The sequence below is a fragment of the Canis lupus genome, chromosome 6, assembly GCF_048164855.1.
Source record: "Canis lupus baileyi chromosome 6, mCanLup2.hap1, whole genome shotgun sequence".
Lineage (NCBI taxonomy): Eukaryota > Metazoa > Chordata > Mammalia > Carnivora > Canidae > Canis > Canis lupus.
In genome coordinates, this window is record NC_132843.1 from 54,504,480 (window position 1) to 54,529,611 (window position 25,132).

General features: G+C 35.9%; 1 protein-coding gene across 9 annotated transcripts in view; it reads left to right on the forward strand.

The window, feature by feature from the left end:
- DNM3 (dynamin 3) overlaps window positions 1-25,132 on the forward strand; it is a 547,902-nt gene that overhangs the window by 135,263 nt on the left and 387,507 nt on the right. For all 9 annotated transcript variants that reach the window (XM_072830615.1, XM_072830618.1, XM_072830613.1 and 6 more), the window contains 2 exons: window positions 445-594; window positions 1,780-1,983. In XM_072830615.1, coding sequence (XP_072686716.1) covers window positions 445-594; window positions 1,780-1,983 — 354 coding nt within the window. The remainder of the gene's footprint in view (window positions 1-444; window positions 595-1,779; window positions 1,984-25,132) is intronic.

Consider the following 25,132-nt stretch of genomic DNA (forward strand, 5'->3'; position numbering starts at 1 on the left):
AATAGACTATATGATTTAAGGACTGCTTTTAGTACTTAATTGCTCATCTGCAAATTAACAAATTTAGCATTCCTAGCATTTGTATTGTGTTTAATATTTCTAAAGTGTTAGCTGTGTTTCTTAGTAACTGCTGTATTCTCTCATTTTAATGGCTGAGGAGACAATATTGGATACTTTGACTTGTAGTTAAAAAAACATTGTTTCTCAGGGTGCCTGGGTAGGTCAGTTGGTTGAGCCTCTGCCTTTGGCTCAGGTCATGATCCCAGGGTCCTGGGATCAGACTGCTCCTCCATGTGCCTCTGCCTGCCACTCCCCCTGCTTGTGCTCTCTCTCTTTCTCTGTCAAATAAATAAATAAAATCTTTTCTAAAAAAAAAAAAATTGTTTCCCTACAATTATTGCAAGAGTGCATGGATTTTAAGTTATGTTAATTTGTCTTTTGTAGAATATGCTGAATTTCTACATTGCAAAGGAAAAAAATTTACAGATTTTGATGAAGTTCGCCATGAGATTGAAGCAGAAACAGATCGAGTGACTGGAATGAATAAAGGCATTTCCTCCATACCTATTAATTTACGAGTCTATTCTCCACATGGTAAGTAAAAAAACAAAATTCCAAATTTTTGTCCTCAAAAATTTTATATTAATTGACATACATTATTTGTGTAGAAGATGATTTGTTCTGTCAGAAAGTATCAGGTTTCTGGGATTAAGTTTGGATACTACCATAAATGAACTGGTCCAAAAAGCTCACCAATTTATTGGGAGGCAGGAGGACATGGCTTTTAAAAAGATCAGAATTGAGTATGTCACTTAAAAATATTTCTTTATGCTTATTTTAAAATTAGAATTTCAAGAAGTATGCATGAAAAATTCCATTTTTTAACATCTTCAGTCTTAGCAAGAATCTTAGAGATACATGGTACTGTGATTGAGTCTTCTCCTATCAGATTTTCTGTAGCCCTCTGATTTTCTATTTATTCTCTTCCTAAGGAATCAACTAGAATTTTCTTCCAGACTAACAGAAGAAACTTATAAATTAGATAACCAGTTTATGGTATATGATAGTAACCTCTATTCCGACTAAATTTTCAATGGGACAGATTTTAATCTCTAATCTTCCACTCAGCTCTGTTGCTTTTAAAGTGGAACGTGAATAACATAATGCTCAATTATGACTTTCCAAGAAGATTTGGTGCCAATTCTGTTGTGTGCAGAGAATGATAGCCTGGTCCCAGCTGGAGTCACTGACTCAAGGGTAGTTTCCTGCTCTCCTGATGATACTCCATGAGTCTGGCTGTATAGTCTACATAGTAAACTTGTGGTACCACAAATGGTTCACAGATTTCCACTAGGCTAAGTGTCTAGCCCTCTCTAAATAAGTATATAATACTTTTGAAGGGAAGGACAAATCTTATCCTAAGAATTTTTATACCATTTGAGGGCAGTGTATAAGACTGGCAGACAGCATATGCACTTCTTGTTCAGTGTTTGAATTATAACACACTAGTTACAGATATGACAGTTCTCTCTTAGCTATGCAAATCAGTGCCTTTCAAATTGTGCTAAAATGATCATTTGGTTTAGAACAATCATATCATAAAAATAGAGAAAACTAAAAAGCCATTTTGTATTCGGTGTACACAGAAGTTGAAGTTAACACAGTATATAATACATAAAGCTGAGCTTGTTTTATTTCCACTAACGAGACAGATGATTTGCATTATTTTTTAGCATAGAGAGGTTATGTAAGACTCTTCTTCCCCCTCCCCCCATACAGTGTTAAATCTCACACTTATCGACCTACCTGGAATTACTAAAGTGCCCGTGGGAGATCAGCCACCAGATATCGAGTATCAGATCAGAGAAATGATCATGCAGTTTATCACGCGGGAGAACTGTCTGATTTTGGCTGTTACGCCAGCCAACACCGACCTTGCAAACTCAGATGCACTGAAGCTAGCTAAAGAAGTTGATCCTCAAGGTGAGTGTGTGGCCTTTAAGATGAAAGAGAATTAGTTTAAAATGTCAAGAGTTTGTGTATATTTCAAGGTAACACAATTCTCATAACTTAATTTCATTATTAATTTAATTAGCTGTGATTTATATTGTTAGATTTTTTTGAATTTAAGATGCTGAAAGAAAAATAACTAGGGGATATAGTCTAAACCTATATAAATAAATGGTAATATTAAGTGAGATCTAATAAAACAGACACATCTATTCCTCATGAAATACTTATTTTAAAGAGCTAATAAAATAAACTTCTGGTACAGGATTCAGACAGTCCCCTTTAGTTATTAAAAGAGTTACCCGAATATACCTCCAGTGAAAACTCTGTTTTATGTATGTTTTGTTTCTTTAAAATAGGAAGCCCACTTAACGTATGTAAAGTATTATTTAGCTTATAATTATTTGACATAAGCATGTATTATAAAAGCAGGGATTTTATTTTATTAGTATTTCAGAATCCAGAAAAATCCCTTATTTCTGCTGATGTTTTGATTTTTTTCTATGAACTGAGTAATAATAGTTTATCTTCAGAGATCCCATAATTGGACTGTGTGTGTGTGTGTGTGTGTGTGTGTTTAAAGTAGCTAGGGAAAGGCACTCAGTGATGTGTCTCTTCAATGTGGAGATGTATGTTCTCCAATTCTAAGAATTTTTTTTGACAATTAATTGCCTCTACTTTCTCTTTTGTATTTATCTGGAATCCTTATTATTAGCATGTTAGAACTTCTGGATCAACCCCCTTTTAAAACAAATCCTCCCCTTTTATTATGTTTCTTTGTGTTGATGTTCTACTTTTCAGAGTTTACTCGACTTTATCTTCAACTCTATTAATTTTTCATTTCTGATATTTAAAAAGTTCCAACAGCATTTTCTCATTTTGTGAATGTTATTTTTATTTTTTTAAATAGCATTATGCTCTTGGCTTTGCAAGTACAGTATTTTCTCTAAAGATATTAATGAGAAATCTTTTGAGGCTTTTCCTTTGTAATCTACAGTGTCTCTGTGTCTATTTTTTCTGGTGATTCTTGGTCATTGTCTTTGATGTCAGAGACCTTTTGTTCAAATGATTGGTGTCTTTTGCTGCTCATTCAGATATAAGAGTAGATCACTAATAAGTTGATGAAAATTCTATATGCTATGAATGGGATTCATTGACTAATCAGCTTTATCATAAGGTGATGAGACTGGCCATTTTTTTAGGAGGGTTTCTCAGCTGCTGTTTGATACTGTATTTCCACTTGCGCTGGTCTGGTATAACCTGATGTCCAATGTCTCAGAGTCAAGAGGAAGAATTGAGTTTGGCAGAGGAATGTGGGGTGGGTCTCACTGTTTAGCATGTAGACTTTTAATTAATCCCTCTGCTTTCATAATGGCATTTCCAAAGATCTTCTTGAGTCCAGAGTCCTGGATTATCCTCTTCTGAAAGCAAATCTTCAGTATCCTGTTGAGGCTAAGGAGGAGTAACTATGCGGTTATGCAAGATGAGAAAGATGGTCTGGAAGTCTATCAATATTGCATATACATTTTCAGCCAATTCTATTTTCTTTCTTTCTTTTTAAAAGATTTTAATTTATTTATTCACGAGAGACACAGAGAGAGAGAGAGGCAGAGATATAGGCAGAGGGAGAAGTAAGCTCCCTGTGGGGAGCCTGATGTGGGACTTGATCCTAGGACACTGGGATCATGACCTGAGCCAAAGGCAGATGCTCAACCACTGAGCCACCCAGGTGCCCCCAGTTCTTCTATTTTCAACTCCTCTTACACCCTCGCCTTGGTGCCTTTAGTTCTTAAATCATGGGGCATCTGGGTGGCTCAGATGGTTAAGCATCTGAGTTTGGCTCAGGTCATGATCTCCAGGTCCTGGGATCCAGCCTCGTATAGGGCTCTCTGCTCAGTGGGAAGCCTGCTTCATCCTCTCCCTATGCCTCTCCCATATGCTGATGCATGCACTCTCTCTCTCAAATAAATAAGTAAAATCTAAAACAAACAAACAAACAAAAAAACCCACACACAACAAAACAAAACCTTCCCAGAGTTCTGCAGAATTCTCTTTACCAACATTAACGTGAATATGTTAAATCAATCTCAAGAATTAGCTACAGATATTTTATAGGACATGTTAGCTGTCCAATTTTCTTTTAACTTACATTTCTTATAAAATTCAGAATTTATAAAAACAGAAGACTCTCCTTTGGCTGTTCTTCTACTATATTTGAAGTTGTAAGGTTGTAAGGCAGAGGCAATTGCAACCATTTGTCAACTGTGAGGAGAATCTACCTGAGAAATGAACCAACTCCAAGGAGACAGAACTAAAGACTGACACATTCATGTTATATTTTACTCCTCCTGTTTAGAAGGGATTATTAATGACAGTGACTATATCTCATTCCTCAGGCTCCTCAAAAGAAGATTCATTTATAACCCAAAACAATAACTCTCATGTGATGGCATATCATTAGGTGGGAGTAATTAATGTTGGTGGAGGGAGTCATCAGTTTACCAGAAAAGAGACAATCTTTACAATCTCACTGACAGTATTTACAGTGCGTTGTTACAGTATAAAAATACAGCATTGTTTCAGTCATGGATTTGTAGTAGTATGCTATAAGTCTGTATCCAGAAAGTTAAATTTGAATTTTTATTCCTAATGTATGCTTGGCTTGTTTTATAAACCTATTGTTATTAAATACTACTTAGAATTTGCCAACTGCATGTTCATGAATTTATTCAAAATGAGCCTCATTTCTTGTGGATCAGTAGAACTCCTGCTTTGTCAAAGATTGGCCTTCATTACTTCAGTATTTAATATCCTACTTATGGTAGTTTTGAGGATAGATTTTTGTAATTTTTGCAGATCATTGGCAGAAAATTTTGTAGGTAATTGATAATTTTGCAGAAGAGAGAAAACATTCAGTGCCACTGTGTGCCATTTACTTGTCTGACCGATTCCTTCATGGTGATTGCTAAGGAGGACAAATTAATTCATTGCCTGAAGACTCTTAATAAGTATGATTCTTGGGTTCATTAATAAAAGTTCCTTGCTACCCTCAAGGCTTGCAATTTGTTTTCGCATCCCAGTTTAAATTCTAAAACTCCTAAGCACTGTTGTGAGAAACCTGAAAACCATCTTTGCAGGGTGCTCAGGTCTCCTTCAGAGAACCACTTTGGTGTGTTGCTATCCTCTGGCTTTGGTTGGTCCTGGACATCACTGGAGCTCCAAAGGAAGAGAGTGAATTCTTTCCCAAACCAATAGAGTTCACATTGTGTGTTTTCATTAGCAGTAAAAGAATTAAAATAGAGAAAGGAAGAAGCTGGGAAGGCCTTGGGATCTGGTATATAGGGATATGTTGTATCGGGATTGATAAACAGACTTTCTTTTACTTTCTGTGTCCTTCTAGTCATTCTGTGAGTATGTTTTAAATATCTGTTTTAGAGATCTAGTTTTCCTTATAATTACAGCTTTTGTGAAAAAGCAATGACATCAGCTTTGGTTATTTAGATGTGTGATGCTTAATTTCCACGTTTGTGAAATTCCCAAATTTCCTTCTGTTATTGATTTCTAATTTCATTTAATTTTGCTTGGAGAATATGCTTTGTAACATTTCAGTCCTTTAACATTTATTGACTTATTTTATGGCTTAACATGTCACCTGTCTGGAGAATGTTCTATGTGCATTTGAGAAGAATGTGTATTCTGTTGTTGGGTATAGTGTACTATAGATATTCGTTAGATCTATTTGATTTATAGTGCTACTCAAATATTGTTTCCTTTGTAATCTTCTACGTGTTCTATTATTTAAATTGAGATATTAAAGTCTACCACTATTATTGATAAATTGTTTTCTCTTCAATTGTCAGTTTCTGCTTTATGTATTTTGAGACTCTTGTTAGATGCATTTATACTTGTTATGTCTTCTTGATGGATTAACCTTTCGATCATTATAAAATGTCCTTTTTTTGCATCTAGTAACAGCTTTTGTCTCAAAATTCTGTATTGTTTGATTTTAGTATAGCTACTCTAACTCTTTTGGTTACTGTTTTCCAGGTATATCTTTTCCCATTGTTTACTTTCAACCTATTTGTATCTTTGAATATAAAATACGTCTCTTGTGGACAGCATATAGTTGGATCATTTTTTTAAAACCCATTCTCTAAAAAAATAAAAAATAAAAAAACAAAACAAAACAAAAAAAAACCCCATTCTCTAATATTTGCCTTTTGACCAGAGTGTTTAATCCATTTCCATGTAATGTAATTACTGATAAAGCAGAATTTATATCTGTCATTTGGTCTCTGTGTTCTTTATGTATTATGTCTTTTGTTTGTGTATTTCTCTATTGGGCAACAGAGAAATAATTTTTTGTTAAAAATGTATTTTCTGCTGTACCACTTTAATTCTCTTGTCATTTATTTTAATGTTTTTTTTTTTTAAAGTGGTTTTCTTACTGGTTGCCATGGAATTAAAATTAACATCTTTTAAATCAGAGAGGAGAAAAAAATTACAAACAAATAATTATACACTTATATTTTCTTTTATATGTACCGAAGTAGCTACCTTTACCAGTGTTCTTTATTTGTGTGGATTTGAGTTACTGTCTAGTGCCAAACTTTCTTTTCAGCCTAAAAGACAGTATTTCTTATAGGGTAGGACTGTTAGAGTGGGATTCTCAGTTTTTATCTGGGAATGTCTTAATTTCTCCTTAATTTTTGAAGGAAAATTCTTAGCTGATAGTCTTTTTTTTTTTTTTTTCCCCACTACTTTTTGAGTATGTCATCTTGTTACCATCTGTGGTTTTTTGATGAGAAATCAGCTGTTAATCTCATTGAGGACCATCTTGAACATGAGGGATCTTTTCTGTCCTGCTGCTTTCAAGATTTTCTCATTTTCCTTGAGAGTCTGATTATGATATGTGTAGATATGGATCTCCTTGATTTTATACTTTTTGGAGTTTTAGGGTTTTGGGGAGTGTAGATTAATGTTTTCATCAATTTAGGACATTTTCAACCATTCTTTTTTTTAAAATTTATTTATTTATGAGAGACAGAGAGGGGAAGACACATAGGGAGAGGGAGAAGCAGGCTCCTTGTCCTGATGCAGGACTTGATCCCAGGACCCCAGGATCATGGCCTGAGCCAAAGGCAGACGCTCAACCACTGAGCCAACCAGATGTCCTGTTCTGCCATTCTTTTTTTTTTTTAATTAAATTAAGTTAAATTTAAATTCAAGTTAATTAACATATAGTATATCATTGGTTTCAGGAGTAAAATTTGATGATTCATCACTTAAATATAACACCCAGCACTCATCCCAACAAGTGCCCTCCTTAATGCCTATTACCCATTTAGCACATCCTCCTACCCAACTCCCCTCCAGCAACCCTTAGTTTGTTCTCTGTAATGAAGAGTCTCTCTGGTTTATCTCCCTCTGTTTTTATCTTATTTTATTTTTCCTTCCCTTCCCCTATATTTATGTTTTGTTTCTTAAATTCCACATGAGTGAAATCATGATAGTTTTTCTCTGAACGACTTATTTCACTTAGCATAATACACTTTAGTTCCATCCCTGTTGTTATAAATGGCAAGATTTCATTTTTTGATGGCTGAGTAATATTCCTATGTGTATGTGTATGTGTATACACATATATATACCACTTCTTCTTTATTCTTTGATTAGTTGATGGACATCTGGGCTCTTTCCGTATTTTGGCTACTGTGGACATTGCTGTTATAAACATTGAGGTGCAAGTGTCCCTTTGAATCAGCATTTTTGTTTACTTTGGGTAAAGAACTACTAGTGCATTTGCTGGGTCAAAGGGTAGTTATATTCTTAACTTTTTGAGGAACCTCTAACCTGTTTTTCAGAGTGGCTACACCAGCTTGCATTCCCATGAACAGTGCAAAAGTGTTCCCCTTTCTCTGCATACTCACCAACACCTGTTATTTCCTGAGTTGTTAATTTTTAGCCATTCTGATGGATATGAGGTAGTATCCCATTGTGGTTTTGATTGTATTTCCCTGATGATGATGGTTGTTGAGCATTTTTTCATGTGTCTGTTAGCCATTTGTATATTTTCTTTGGAGAAATGTCTGTTCTATCTTCTGCCTATTTCTTAACTGGATTATTTTTTTTGGATGTTGATTTTGATGAATTCTTTATAGATTCTGGATACTAGCCCTTTTTTTGGTATGTCTTTTGCAAATATCTTCTCCCATTCCATAGGCTACCTTTCAGTTTTGTTGATTGTCTCCTTCAAGGTGCAGAAGCTTTTTAACTTGATGGGGTTCCAGTAGTTCATTAAGCTTTTGTTTCCCTTGCCTCTGGAGATGTGTCTAGTAAGAAGTTGCTGCATCTGAGCTCAAAGACGTTGCTACTTGTTTTCTCCTCTAGGATTTTGATGGTTTCCTGTCTTATATTTAGGTCTTTCATTCATTTTGAATTTATTTTTGTATATGGTAATAAGAAAGTGGTCTAGTTTCATTCTTCTGCATGTTGCTGTCCAGTTTCCCCAACACCATTTTTCCATCGGATATTCTTTCCTGCTTTGTTGCATATAGTTATGGGTCCACTTCTGGGTTATCTATTCTGTTCCGTTGATCTATGTGTCTATTTTTGTGCCAATACCACACTGTCTTGATGATTAGAGCTTTGTGATAAAACTTGAAGTCTAACATTGTGATGTCTCCCACTTTTCTTTTTCAAAATCACTTTAGCTATTAGGGGCTTTTCTGGTTCCATATAAATTTTAGGATTGTTGGTTTTAGTTCTGTGAAAAATGCTGGTGTTGTTTTGACAGAGATTGCATTAAACATGTAGATTGCTTTTATTTATTTATTTATTTATTTATTTATTTATTTATTTATTTATTTATTTATTTAAAAGATTTTATTTATTTATTCATGACAGACACAGAGAGGCAGAGACACAGGCAGAGGGAGAAGCAGGCTCCATGCAGGGAGCCCGACATGGGACTCGATCCTGGGTCTCCAGGATCACACCCTGGGCTGAAAGTGGCGCTAAACTGCTGGGCCACCAGGGCTGTCCCATATTTTTATTTTAAAAATATTTGTTCTTCCAATCCATGATCATGGAATGTTTTCCATTTCTTTACATGTTCTTCAATTTATTTCATAAGTGTTCTGTAGTTTTTAGAGTACATACCTTTTACCTCTTGGTTAGGTTTATTCCTAGGTAACTTATGGTTTTTGGTGCAGTTGTAAATGGGATCAATTACTTGATTTCTTTTTCTGCTGCTTCATTTTTGGTGTATAGAAATGAAATAGATTTCTATATGTTGATTTTATATCTTGCGACTCTGCTGAATTCGTATATCAGTTCTAGCAATTTTTTGGTGGGGAGTCTTTCAAGTTTTGTACATAGAGTATATTGTTGTCTGTGAAGAGTGAAAGTTTGACTTCTTCCTTGATGATTTGAATGCCCTTTATTTCTTTTTGTTGTCTGATTGCTGAGGCTAGGACTTCTAGTACTATGTTGAACAATGGTGATGAGAGTAGACATCCATGTCATGTTCCTGACCTTAGGGGAAAAGCTCTCAGTTTTTTCCCATTGAGGATGATACTCATTGTGGGCTTTTCATATATGGCCTTTATGATGTCGAGGTATGTTCCTTCTATTCCTACTTGATTGAGGGTTTTTGTCAAGAAAAGAAGCTGTATTTTGTCAAATGCTTTTTCTATATCTATTTGCAAGATCATGTTGTTCTTATTTTATTTATTAAAGACTTTATTTATTCATATGAGAGAGAGAGAGACAGACAGACACATAGGCAGAGGGAAAAGCAGGCTCCCTGTGGGAAGCCTGATGCAGGACTTGATCCCAGGACCCTGGGATCATGCCCTGAGATGAAGGCATACACTCAACCACTGAGCCACCCAGGTGTAATGTGGTGTATCACACTGATTGATTTGTATTTTTTTAATAATAAATTTATTTTTTATTGGTGTTCAATTTGCCAACATACAGAATCACACCCAGTGCTCATCCCGTCAAGTGCCCCCCTCAGTGCCCGTCACCCATTCACCCCCACCCTCCGCCCTCCTCCCCTTGTACCACCCCTAGTTCGTTTCCCAGAGTTAGGAGTCTTTATGTTCTGTCTCCCTTTCTGATATTTCCTACCCACTTCTTCTCCCTTCCCTTCTATTCCCTTTTACTATTATTTATATTCCCCAAATGAAGAGAACATATAATGTTTGTAGATATTGTATCATTCCTGTAGCCCAGGAATAAATCCCACTTGGTCATGCTGAATAATCCTTTTAATGTGCTGTTGGATTTGATTGCTAGTATCTTGTTGAGAATTTTTAAATCCCTGTTCTTCAGGGATATTGATTTGTAATTTTCATTTTTAGTGGGGTCTTTGTCTGATTTTGGAATCAAGGTAATACTGGTCTCATTGAGTAAGTTTAGAAGTTTTCCTTCCATTTCTATTTTTTTGGAACAGTTTCAGAAGAATAAGTATTTATTTTTCTTTAAGTGTTTGTTAGAATTCCCCTGGGAGGCCATCTGGCCCTTGACTCTTGTTTGTTGGGAGATTTTTGATTACCGATTAAAATTTTTGCTGGTTATGAGTCTGTTCAGATTTTCTATTTCTTCCTGTTTCAGTATTGGTAGTTTATCTGTTTCTAGGAATTTATGCATTTCTTCCAGATTGCCCAATTTTTGCCCGTTGCTGTGAGTGGGGTGTTAAAGTCCCCTACTATTATTGTATTATCAATGAGTTTAAGTTTGTTATTAATTGATTTATGTATTTGGCTGCTCCCAAGTTGGGTACATAAATATTTACAAATGTTAGATCTTCTTGTTGGATAGACCTCTTTATTGTGATATATTGCTCTTCTTCATCTCTTATTATAGTTTTTTGTTTAAAATCTAGTTCATCAAATATAAGTATGGCTACTTCAGCTTTTTTTTGATGTCCATTAGCATGATAGATGGTTCTCCACTTCCTCACTTTAATCTACAGGTACCTTTAAGTCTAAAATGAGTCTATTGTAAGAAGCATATTTATGGAACTTGTTTTTTTTTAATCTGTTTTGATATACTATATCTTTTGATTGGAGCATTTAGTCCTTACATTCAGAATAATTATTAATAGATATGAATTTAATGCTATTGTATTATGTAGAAAGTTGCTCTTCCTGTAGATTGTCTCTGTTCCTCTCTAGTCTTTGTTGCTATTGGTCTCTCTTTCCCACTCAAAGGATCCCCTTTAGAATTTCTTGCAGAGCTGGTTTAGTGTTCATGAATTCTTTTAGTTTTTGCTTGTCTTAGAAACTCTTCATCTCTCCTCCTATTCTGAATAACAGCCTTGCTAGATAGAGTATTCTTGCCTGCATATTTTTTCTAATCAGCACTTTGAATATATCATCTCACTTTCTTCTGGCCTGCCATGTTTCTGTGGACAGATATTCTACTAACCTTACATATCTACTATTGTAGGTTAAGGACCTTTTGCCCCTAGCTGCTCTCAGAATTCTCTCTTTATCTTTGTATTTTGCAAGTTTGACTATGCTATGTCTTGGTGTCGACCTGTTTTTGTTGATTTTGAGAACAGTTCTCTGTGCCTCTTGGACTTGAATACCTCTTTCCTTCCCCAGGTTAGGGAAGTTATCAGCTATAATTCATTCAAATAAATCTTCTACTCCCTTTTCCCACTCTTCTTGTGGGACTCCTGTGATATGGATATTATTGCATTTTGTGAATTGTTGGGTCTATATTTGTGATATAATAGTTTTCCTTCCATCTTCTTTTCAGCTTCATTATTTTCCATAATTTGATTTCTGTATCACCTATTTGATCCTCTGTTTCTTCCATCCTCATTCTGATTACATCCAGTTTCACATCTCAGTTATAGCATTTTTTTTTTTTTTGGCCCGACTAGTTTTTAGGTCTTTTATCTCTGCAGCAAGAGTTTCTCTTTCTTTCAAGCCCAGCTAGTATTCTTATGACTGTTCTAAATTCTTTTTCAGGTACACTACTTATAATTGTTTTGAGCAAATCCTCAGCTGAGATTTCTCCTTGATCTTTCTTTGGAGAGAAATGTTCTGTCTTGTCATTATGTCTAGGTTTCTGTCTTTTGTGTATTATGAAAGCTTGCTATGTTTCCTGCTCTGAGAGTAATACTATATTAAGAAGGCATCATACACTGTCCAGGGCTTAGTGATTCAGGAAGTATGCTGTGCATACTCTGCTGTTGCGTTTTGGATAGGTCAGTCCTCTAGGAGTTCTTCCTTCATTGCGATGGGGAGTGTTTGGACCTTTAACTATGTGTGCTTTGATTTGTTTGCTAAGATAAGCCTGATTTAAAAAAAAAAGATTAATTCCACTAAAGAGAAAAGGAAAAGGAACAAAAAGGCAAACAGACAAACAAAAAAGTAGAAGTCTGATTCCAAAGAAAAAAGAGAGAAGGAAAAAAGAACATAAAAACCCAGGCTGATCCCAAAAATGTGAGAAGGAAACATATGAACCAACAAATGAACAAAAAACTATAAGCCTGATTCCAAAAGAAAAATTAAAAAAAGAAGAAGAAGAAGAGAAGAAAAAGAAGAAAAGAAAAAAGAAAGCCCGGTTCTATTTCCACCAGAGCTGAAGCTATCGCTTTGGAGCTTTCTGTGATCATTAGACTTGGTACATGCGGGGGGCCTGTGTTGGTCTTTTGAGGGAGAGGCCTCACAGTCAGACCTGCCCTATTAAAGATGTCTCTGCCAGATACAGCAGGGTGTGGTTTGGTGTAAGTGACTCCAGCCACCACTTGAGGTGCTGTGTTTCTCTCTCAAGTCTCACTGTGCTAGTGGGCTTGGGGTGGGGTGGGGTTGGGAAGAGGTGGTGGAAGATGGTGTTACCCGACTCTCTCAGCCCTGGTGAGGGGAATTGGAGGCTGCTGCTGTTTAGGAGGCCCTCATAGAAAAGTGAATGATCTCCCCTCCTGTGTACCAACCTTTCATCAGATCGCTGCCCTCCATCTGTCTGTGTCTGGCCAGCAGCATGGTTTATCTCTAGCTTGTGGCTGGTATTCCAAACTCCAAATCTTAAAGGACCCAGCAAGGTGTGGACTCAGTCCCCTCCTCCAGAGAAAAGCCTCGCTTTTTACTGCATCCTGCCTTTTTCTGTCCTGGAAATGCAGCCGCAGGCCTGTATAGGTGCCTGGAGTCTATGATGAAGCACAGTGAAAAGCTGTGACCAGGTTATACACTTCTATCCCCTGCTGTTGAATGGCCACTCAGTGGTGCCCGGTGGGTCTCTTGTTCTTGAAGAGGCAAAATACTTTCTTCCAGATATACTCCAGGAGGGGAATATTCTCTCCCAGTGAGGACCAGGGGGCTCTGTACACCAGAGCATCTTGTGTGAATCTCTGTGCTGCTCTCTCTCCTGCTCTCACTTTCTCCCTGACTTCTCTCTGCAAAAGGGGACCCTCCTCTTTCTGGTAACTCAGCTTTTCTCTCCCCCAGTTCTCATCTCTGAACCTTGAGTCTACCATGTTCTCTCCCTCTAGTGTTTTCTTAATCTTCAGATCAATTTCCTAGTTGTTCAAAGTGATTTGATGGTGATCTTGTGTTTGAGGGATGAGGCAAGCTTAGGTTCCTCTGTACTCCTCCCGCAGCCATTATTTCTTCAACTACTCTTTCTTTCCCTCTCCTCTCTGAGGCTCCTGTGAAATGCATGGGGGTATGCTTTATGTGTCTCAAAGGTCTCTGAGGCTGTGTTCATTTATTTTCTATATGTCTTTTTTGTTTTTCTTTTCTGTTTCTCAGATGTGAGGAATAATCTAATTGACCTATCTTCAAGTTTGCTGATTCTTCTGTCTGCTCAGATCTTCTGTTGAATCTATCTAGGGAATTTTTAGTTTTTATTATTTTAATTTCTACCTCCAGTATTTCTATTTGGTTCTTTAAAAAATAATTCTGTCCCTTTATTGATATTCTATATCTGGTGTAACATCATTCTTATACTTTCAAAAATTATGTAGATACGGATTTTTTAAAGTTCTTTGAACACATTTAAAATAGCTGATTTAAAGCCTTTGTTCAGGGGCACCTGGGTGGCTCAGTGGTTGCCTGTCTGCCTTTGGCTCAGGTCATGACCCAGGGTCTTTGTCTAGTAAGGTCAGTGTCTGGGCTTCCTCAGAGATAGTTTCTGTTGAATACTTATTTTCCTGGGTATGGGCTATGCTTTCTTTGCATATCTTGTAGTTTTTTCATTAAAAATGGGATATTTTGAGTAATATAATATGGCAACACTCAAAATCAGATTCCTCTCCTCCTCCAGTGTTTTTGTTGCTGCTTATTTGTTGTTAGTATTGGTATTTGTATTTGTTTGCTTAGTAATTTTCCTAAACTAAATCTATAAAATCTGTATTCTTTGTTGTGTGTGGTCATTAGACTTTGGTCAATTTTCTTGTTTGTCAGTTAGTAATTGGACAGAGGTTTTCTTAAGTGTACAGGGCCAATAAGTCTCCTAGTATTTAGTGAATAGTGTGATGTGCATGGTGGAATATGCCTTCAATACCCAGGCAGGCGGTTTACTATTCTGCCTTAGCTTTCACTTCCTGCTTGTATAGAGCCTTAAGGTTAGCCAGAGGTGAGAGTTTGTGGCCTTCTTAGATCTTTCATGAGAATGTGCACAGCCCCAGACATGCATGTAGCCTTTTAGATTCTAAATTGTACATGTATAAAAACCTCAAAGATCCTTATGGCCACCTCATTCTCCAACTTTTCTTTTTAAGCTTTTAGGTTAGCTTTTTCTGCCCCAACTCTGATTGCTGCTAGAAATACCTAGTGATGTTAAGTAATTGCCACTGATTGTTTTTGACGTTCTTCCTGGGGAAAAGGCTCTTTGTGCTGAGTAGACCCTTAAATCAAATAAAGAAAAGCTCTAGGAATAGGTGACTTTAGAGAACTGCTAGAGGTGTTAAATAACTACAGTTCTTAAAAATTGTATTTTTGATGTGTTCAAGCTATATTTTGTCCCCTCCAGTGGCTGCTGGCTGTTAGTTTTCACTGTGATTTTGGGGATTTTCATTTTCAAGACTATTATAGAGCTAAAGAGAAGGGTCTGGGAATTGGAAAAGTTCAAATACCACAAATCTCACTGTTCTTACTGAGATTCAGCCATTTTTGTTAAATAAATACTTCTCAGTTTGTTACAAGCCTTTAGTTAATTTTGAGAGTTCTAAAAAAGTTGATTTTGACAATTTTTACCAGTGTTCTTGTTGCTTTTATGAGAAGTAACCTTCTCAGAGGTCCTTATTCCATTCCACTATTCTTCATTCTGCTCTTATGTAACTTTAATAATTGGGAAATTTTCAAATAAAAGACGTTGGATTTGGGATGCTGAGGGCAATCTGGTTGTGACATCTGTTACCCTGTTGGTCTTCAGGATTGATTTCACTGGCTTTGCAAGTGGTCTGTTCTCATCATTAGTTCATCTTACCTGAAATTCTGCCCTTATTAGCTGATGAAGATGACCTATTTCAGTAAGAGAGGGCCATTCTTTATTCAAGGTATCTGAAATATAATCTTATCTACCAAGATACATCCTTATATAGTTTTCTGAGAGTCTATTTTAGGCAGTCGTGACTTTGTACTAAATTAAGCCTTCTTGACAGAGATAGGTCATTTTCAACTGGGCATAGTATATTAAAATATATACTTGGAAAGTTTATGTTTGCATAATGATAAAAGCTTTTATAAAATGAATATTACTATAATGCTGGGATAAATTTATATATGTCTTATATTAAATTTAATGGTGAATTATTCTCAATATATGCAGAATGTTACACATTTGTGGCTAGAGAAAGTTCAAGCTTATCTTTTGTGAAAAATGTTTTTACTGACTAAATTAGGATTTTTAGTAAAACTTCAAGGGAAATGGCTATACTATTTAAAAGGTCAAACTCCTAATCATTGGAATTATCTAATATTTTACATATATTTTTCTCTGTAAAATGATCTTAGCATTTTGAAGTTCTCTTACATACTTTGGTTTTAGTTTCACCAGAATACTGTGAGGTTTGTTTGTGGAAAGGTCCTATTTTGGGAGTGAGGATGTTTATTTATATGTTGGTGATTTACACTGTTTTATAATATGGCTACAACCATGCATCTGTGATAGCCCCTCCCTCCTCATCTAGTGTTCTTTCTACTTTATCAGATGACTTCTCAATTAATTGTCTTATTCAGTGGTAGATTTGAAAGAATACAGGGTTTGGAAGCAGATCTATCACCTCCCAGTTGTATGTCCTTGGGGAAATTAGCTTTATTACCTCATCTAGAAAATGAGATGACGTTATAATACACCTTACCTTAAAAGGTTACTATAATAATTAAATAAGATAAATTTATCTGTAATGAGAACTCTAACTCTAAATGGCTAACCAAATACTAACAATTATTTTCCTCTTGAAAAGAATCAAAGAACACTACTTTGTTACTATATTGTACATAATTAATAGGGATAAAAAAAAAACCTAAAAAACAATCAATGGCATTCTGTAATCCAAACTGCTGCCTACTCTAGTACAAATTAATAAAGCTTGATAACACTTAGAATTGTAATAGAACTAGTTTGAATATTTTAATGTATCATAAAAATAATTTGGATTCATATGTAAATTGTTAGATTAACTATAGATGAAAGAAGATTTTAGCTGGGTTGGGTTGGAGCTGCAGTACGGTTGGAAAGAGGGCTGTCTTTACTTTGACTTGATATGGGTTTAAGGGATTGTGCCACCTATTACTCATAGATTAAGAGTCATGCATGTTAACAGAAGAAACAAATGACAGATAAACAGTTATTTTATTATCAGGTTAATATAATGCCAGGCAGTGATTAAGTACTATGAAGATTCTCAGCATAGTCTCGCATGGAGACTACATTGATTTCTCTAAGGAACACTTCCTCTAGTTATTAGGAATTCCTATTCACGTATATTAAGAATTCCATCACTGACTTTGTTAATTTATTAATTTCTTGTTCAACAGACATTTATCATTCATCCTTTAAACTGGGCAAAATGCTTGTCAGTAGTATAAATTCTCTATGCTGGACTACCTCGTAGGAAACTAGACTGGATAGATGCTCAGTATACATTTCTGATAACTTCTGTGATTCTCTACCACTTAAAAAGAATAAACTATTTATTTGCATGGCATCTTTTCTTATGTGTGAGGTCATAGAAGTCCCCAGAGAAAGATATTCAGGAAGGTCTGCTTTATAAAATGAACATTTTCATATTTTAGGGGATGTGATTTGGCTTACAGCATATATCAATGCAAATGAAATGAGTTGTGCAGTAACACTGTGTCATATATTATAACCAAAATAGTGGCATTACTCAGTTTTATATAGGAGGAATTGAGCTTAGAGAATTTATTCATGGTCAGACAGCAGCTCATTAAATAGCAGAAGCATGCTATAAGCCCACATATCTCTGATACCAACAGGTCTGGTTTGCCGTTGTCTCATCTATCTTTCTCATACCAACTGTGTTTTATACACTTTATTCAGTATACATAATCATGAATATATGTTAGAATTTTATTATATTGAAGTGAAACCTGTTTAATGAAGTTTTATAATATTAACGTGGTAAAACATTGTTAAAGTTATGTTGAATTAGGTTTTGCCTTATAATTCTTTTGTAAGGCAGAGATTTATTGGAATATCACTGCATCAATATGTGTAAGAAACAGACCCCTTAGCAAGCTTAAAAACTGAACTTTACAGCAAATATTGTAAATGCTGGAGAAAGAATTGTTTTAGAAGAGTTCATGTTTACATTCTCATGTGAATGCTTCTTCATTATTTCCCAGAAGCACTTAGCATTATTTTCAACTGACTTAATGTGATTTTCACTTTTCATATTAATTTTAATATGGCTACATTGCTTTAATTTTAAGGGATAATTTTAGTTGCTTGTTCATTTATTTAACACATGGTTAACAAGCAAATACTATATGCCAGGCACCATTCTGAGCATCATGAATAAGTTGGTGGGCAAAACAAAAGTTTTAGCCTTATGGGGCTCATGCATGTTAACAGAAGAAACAAATGACAGATAAACAGTTATTTTATTATCAGGTTAATATAATGCCAGGCAGTGATTAAGTACTATGAAGAAAACTAAAACAGAATAAGGGAAGAGAGAGTGATTGAGAATGCTATTTTAGACAATGGAAGCAGCACTTCAGCACAGGACCGTCAGGTGAGGGAATAAGGCCTGTGAATATCTGGAAGTGGAACATTCCTGGCAAAGAAAAGAGCAAGAACAAAGGACCCGGATGGAACTGGTTTGACATGTTAAGGAGCAGCAAGGAGGTCATTGAGGATGGAGCTCAGTGAGAAGAAGAGGGTAGCAGGTTCTACATTCAGAGAGGTAGGCAGGGCCCAGGTCATGTGGAGTCTTCTAGATTTTTGTATTTTTTCAAAGTATGATGAGCAGCTATTGGATGGTCCTGAGTAAAGAGGGACAAAATTTGATTTATGTTTTCATAGATCAGTCTGGGTGCTATGAGAAGAAATTACTAAAAGAAGAGCATGAATAGAAACAAAGAGATCAGTTAGATTCCTACAAAGAGGTCCTATATGGAGATAAATGATGTGGCTTGGAATAAGAGAGTCATGGTACAGGGGGGAAGAAGCTATCAGTCAGGATATATTTTGAAAGTAGAGCTGACAATGAACTGATGTTTTGCCATAAATAAAAAAAGTCAAGGATGACTTCAAAGGTTTTAACAAAGCATTAGATTAAATGGCATCACCATTTAATGTTAAGAAAGGGAAATGTTAAGAAAGGAAATGTTAAGAAAGGAAAATGTTTGGGGAAATCAAGAGTTCTATTACGAATATGTAAAATTTGAGATATTTATTCGGCAAGTAAGTGGTGATATTAGAGACTGGAATTCAAGGGAGAGTTTCATGCTAGAGTTATGAATCTGGTAAGCATCAGCTTCGAGGTGGTAGTGAGTTGAACTATATCCCACAAAAGATATGTCTAAGGCCTAACCTCCCATACCTGTAAATGAGTACTTATTTGGAAATAGGGTCTTTGTAGATGTACTTAAATTAAGGATCTGGGATGAGATCACTGTAGATTGAGGGTGGGACCTAAATCTAGTGATTAGGGTCTTTTTAAGAGAAAAGAGAAGGAGATATGAGAGCGACACACAGGGAAGGCCAATGAAGATGGAGGCAGAGATTGTGTGCGATCACAGCCAAGTAACTCCAGCAGTTACCAGAAGTTGGAAGAGGCAAGGAAGGTATTTCCTCCTCTAGAGCCTTTTATGGGAGTGATTATGACACTGCTAACACTTTAATTTCAGACTTCTGGAACTAGAACTATGAGAAAATACATTCCTATTGCTTGAAACCACTAGTTTGTGACAATTTGTTTCAATAGCCATAGGGAACTAATTTAGATTGTAATTCCTTGAGACTAGATAAGATCAGGTAGGAGATGAATATAGATAAGAAGAAAAAGAAGGCCAAGGAAGTAGCTCTGGGGCTCTCCAAGGCAATTTTCTCTCTCCCACCTGGAGAGGAGGAGAAAAAGCAGCTGCCACTGAGAAGTGATAGAGAACCAAGTGAGCAAAGTACTCCAGAAGCCATGGGAAAAGAAGGGTTTCAAGAAGGACACCGTGATTGGCTATACTAAATGCTGATGAGAGATCAAGAAGGATGATTTGATAGGTCAAAGTTGAGCCTACTGTGAAGAAGCCCAATAACACAGTAAGAAATGGAATGACAGGACTTGGTAACTATTAGGTAGTGAGATATCTCTTATATTGTGATGAAGTGGTACACCTAACCTAATGGCATAAAAGGCAGGGCGCCTATATTTCCTTGTCTCTGGCTTGGCAATTTACCCAGGTCTTACAGGCTATATTCAACTTCAAACTTACAGTGCTCCTCTGTGAAGAACCTGGGAGGTGCTGGAAAGCTGCATCCATTCACTCATATATATATTTTTTCTTAGCCCTGAATTCTTTCCACTGCTTGCTTGAAGATTTAGTAGTAAATGGAAGGAAAGCAGCCTTGAACTAGGTCTAATTCATCATTACCTCCAATCTTTTTATCTAAATCAGACTTTTATGTTTTCATGTAATACAGATGAAAGTAGAGAACTGACCATTGGATTTGCCACATGAAAGTCATTGGTGACTTTGATAACAAGGCTTAGTAGGGTAGTCTCCTTAAAGAGTGTTAAAAAGAAACTTGGGTGTGAGGAAGTAGAGACAATACAGACAGCTCTTTCAAGTTTCACTGTAGAGTGAAGCAGAAAAGTAGGATACTAGTGTAAGTTCAAGAGAATGTTTTTTAAAGATGGAAGATATTAATAGTATGTTTGGGTGTTGATGAAAATGGTCTAGAAGAGAGATACAATTGGCAAAGAATGACAGAAATGAGATGAATGCAGGAGAAACGGGATAAAGACAGGAGAAATAGAAAAGTCCTTGATTTTTTTTAGGGAGTGGAGATAAAATGTAGGGCACCTGTGGGAGTCCTTGCCATAGGAGAGAATTAGATTGTTTCTTTATTTTAATGGTAGGGAAGGTAGGGATATGGATGCAGATGAGGGTAGTTGGTTAGATTGATTGGTTGAAAAATAGCTTTTTTCTTGCTGAATTTATTTATGATAGTGTACCATATCCTGAATACCATCTATACTGAAGGTTGTAATGGTCATATAATAAAGACACCATGTTAACACTGCTGTTCAACATCTGCTTGTTTTATAGACACTGCTATACTTTAGCTGAGCAGTTCATCATAAAGAGACACTCACATTTTCTGTATAGAAACCTGAGGAGTCAGTACCAATAGTGGTATTGATTTATTACTTGAGCATGAGTTCATTACCCATGAAGACTCTCATTGTGCCTTTTATTTTCTGGACACAGCAGTATTTTAGCATTACCCATCAAGTTTGTTGTCTACAATAGAGGGCTGTTCAAAGGCCTCACTAGGGAGGCAGATGTGTCTGGAAATTCATTCATGGTGATTTATTTCATGGCAAATGAATTTCATTCCTAAATCTAGCATGATAGATCTTCCTAGAGTACAAAAAACACTTCATGAGGACTGTAAGACCCCTTGTTGGGAAGACAGTACCATTTTCTCTTGAGATGAAATTTGTGAATTGGGTCAAAATTTACCATGAAGCTGGAGGCAGATTGCTTTGTTTGTTTTATGGAGGTGTGTTCAATCTGCTGCTTCAAGCTTTTTGCTATTCAACAAGTCTCCCTTTTCAGTCTGGAAAAGTTAAAGTCCATGGGTTGATATGAGTTGATATTTATTGATTTTTGGCAACATGTAGCAGACACTTACTTTTCTGTCTGGTCATGGAGGTGCTGTTAGGTTGAATAGAAACTTCAGGCATGCAGACATTAAATCAGCATTCAGAATATGGTGAATATATTTATAAAATGCAAATATAAGAGCAATCAATGGAGAAAAAAACATTTTTTTTCAGGCAGCGTATCTGTCTCTGCAGGTATTCTTTTCCCCCAATTAAATTCTCATTTTACCTTGAAATTCTTAGCATAAATATTTGACCATATTGGAAAACTTAATAGACCTTAAATAATTGCATTGAGCCCAAATCCTACCTGATATTAATTGGATAAGTTAATGTGTGAAGATATTCTTTAAGAAGAAATAACTCATTGTAAAAATCATAGAAGCCATTTTTTTTAAACTTCTTAAAGGATATATATTTTTAGCTTATTTCTAACATGAATGAGACTCATACATTCAATTAGTCTTTTTTTTTTTTCAAATTGAAGAAATGCTAAAGACAGAGGCTAAAATCAAAACATTGTGGTCTTTGAAAATTTGGTTCATACCAGTTCTGCCCAGTCTTTTATTTATTTTTTTTAAAGATTTTATTTATTTATTCACGACACACACACACACACACACACACACACACACACAGAGGGAGAGAGAGAGAGAGAGAGAGGCAGAGACACAGGCGGAGGGAGAAGCAGGATCCATGCATGGAGCCTGACGTGGGACTTAGTTCCGGGTCTCCAGGATCAGGCCCTGGGCTGAAGGTGGCGCTAAACCGCTGAGCCACCCGGGCTGCCCTGCTCAGTCTTTTAAATTGAGCATCTTACTATATACTAGGCTTGAACAAAGACTAAATTAGATAATCCACTCTAAATAAGCAGGGACCAGGGTTCCTGGGTGGTGGTGTTGGTTGAGTGTCTGACTCTTGGTTTTACCTCAGGTAATGATCTCAGGGTCCTGAGATCGAGCCCTGCCTCTGGCTCTGTGCTCAGTGTGGAGTCTTCTGGAGATTCTCTCTCCCTCTGCCCCTCTCCCCAGTCATGCTCTCTATAAATAAATACATAAGTAAAATATTTTTTTAAAAAAAGGAAAGCAGAGACCACAGATACACATGATCCTGAAACCCTGTGTGATCAAAACTTTGATAGGAGGTTTATAGAATGTATCATCATTATATTATACTTTGAAGTCTGAGAATTACAGATGTGCATTTCAAAGTCATGTTACTATTTTGCATTGTATGTACTTGAATTTTAAGAGTTTTATGCATATGCAATTTAAGTAAGTTTGTTAATCTTATGTTAGAAATCAGCCCCTTTGCAGAGAGAGTAGTTTATCTGTAGTTTGGTAGATGGGTTTGCCAAAGTGTAGAGGACTTCCATTTGAGCTTTAAAAAAGTATGTTGAGGGATCCCTGGGTGGCGCAGCGGTTTAGCGCCTGCCTTTGGCCCAGGGCGCGATCCTGGAGACCCGGGATCGAATCCCACATCAGGCTCCCGGTGCATGGAGCCTGCTTCTCCCTCTGCCTGTGTCTCTGCCTCTCTCTCTCTCTCTGTGACTATCATAAAAAAAAAAAAAAATAAAAAATAAAATAAAATAAAATAAAATAAAAAAGTATGTTGAATCTTAGAATTATATCTAAGATTTAAGATTTTTCTACATTTATATATGTCATATATAATTATTTATATCTATATTTATGTATATTGGAAAAGAGTATGTTGAGGGGCGCCTGGGTGTCTCAGTTGGTTAAGTGTCTGGGTTCGGCTCACGTCATGATCTCAGGGACCGGGGATTGAGCCCCGCATTGGGCTTCCTGCTCAGCAGAGTCTGCTTCTCCCTCTCCCTTTGTGCTCTCTCTCTTAAATAAATAAAATCTTAAAAAAAAAAAAAATTGTGTGTTGAGGGCACCTGGCTGGCTCAGTGGTTGAACATCTGCCTTTGGCTCATGTCCTGATCCTGGGATCCTGGAATTGAGTTCCAGATCAAGCTCCCTTCAGGGAGCCTGCTTCTCTCTCTTCCTATATCTCTGCCTCTCTCTCTGTGTCTCTCATGAAAAAATAAATAAAATATTTCAAAAAAAGTATTTAGAGTATTATAATTGGAAACATGACCACAAAAATATTCATCTTATAGGCTTAAAGTTTTTTTTTATGAAATTGTATGTTTTTCATATGCTATTATTGGGAAAAATAAAATGGCCTGGAGTATAAAATTTACTCTCAAAGATCAAAAAGAATAGAGTAGATTTAGAACTTGAATATGCATGTGTAAATGTAACACTTGAATTAAATAGGAATAAAAAAGAAAAATGTGAGGGCATTTTGGCAAAAGTGGACATGCTGTTAAAATGGAACGTGTTATTGTTATCAAGATTTTATCAGTGTGAAAAGCCATGGAGATATGGATTCCTAAAACTTACGCGTTCATTCCTTTTGCCACTGGGGGTCACTGTAAAGACATTGCTTGAACAAGTCTAAAATTTCCCAGAGTTGCTCTTTGTGGAATTTGAATGTAGAAAATTTTAATGTGGAGAAAAACATTATTTATGAGAATGACTAAAAAGTATCCAAGAAAACAACCTAACCTTACACCTAAAGGAGCTAGGAAAAGAACGAAGCCCAAAGCTAATAAAAGGAACAAAATAATAAAGATTAGAACAGAAATAAATAAAATAGAGACTAGAAAAACATAGAAAAGATCAATGAAACCAGGAGCTGGTTCTTGGAAAAGATCAACAAAATTGGTAAACCATTAGATGCATCAAGAAAAAAAGAGAGAGAGGTCTCAAATAAACAAAATCAGAAATGAAGGAGGAGAAATAACAACCCATACAACAGAAATAAAAAGGATTATAAGAGAATATTATGAAAAATTGTATACCAACAAATTGGACAACCTACAAGACATGGATAAATTTCTAGAAACATACAACCTCCCAAAAGTGAATCAGGAGGAAATGAAAATTTGAACAGACCAGTTGCTAGCAATGAAATTAAATCAGTAATCAAAAAATTCCAAACAAATGTCCAAGACTAAATGACTTTACAGGTGAATTCTAGCAAGCATTTAAAGTAGAATTAATACCTATCTTCTCAAAGTACTCCAAAAAATAGAAGAGGAAGGAAGGTTTCCAAATTCATTCTATGAAGCCAGCATTACCTGGATACCAAAACCAAATAAAGACACACACACACACACACACACACACACGAAAGAAAGAATATCTCTGGCCAATATCTCTGATGATCATAGATGCAAAAATCCTCAACAAATTCAGCAATACATTAAAATCATTCACCATGATCAAGTGGGTTTATTCCAGGGACATAAGGATGATTGGATATTCACAAGTCAATGTGATACAGCATATTAACAAGAGAAAGTATAAAAACCATATGATTACCTCACTAGATTCATAAAAAGCATTTGACAAAGTACAACATTCACTCATGTTGGAAACTCTCAACAAAGTAGGCCTAGAGGGGACTACCTCAACATAATAAAGGCTATTTATGAAAAACACACAACTGACATCATAATCAACAATGAAAAAAACCAAGAGGTTTTCTTCTAAGAGCAAAAACAAAACCAGGGTGTCCACTCTCACCAGTTTTTTTCAACGTGATACTAGAAGTCCTAGCCACAGAAATCTGACAATAAAAAATAAATAAAGGTCATACAAATTGGTAAGGAAGAAGTAAAACTGTTACTATTTCAGAGGACATGATACTGTATATAGGAAACCCTAAAGAAGTCACAAAAAAATCACTAAAACTGGTAAATGAATTCAGTAAAGTCTCAGGATACAA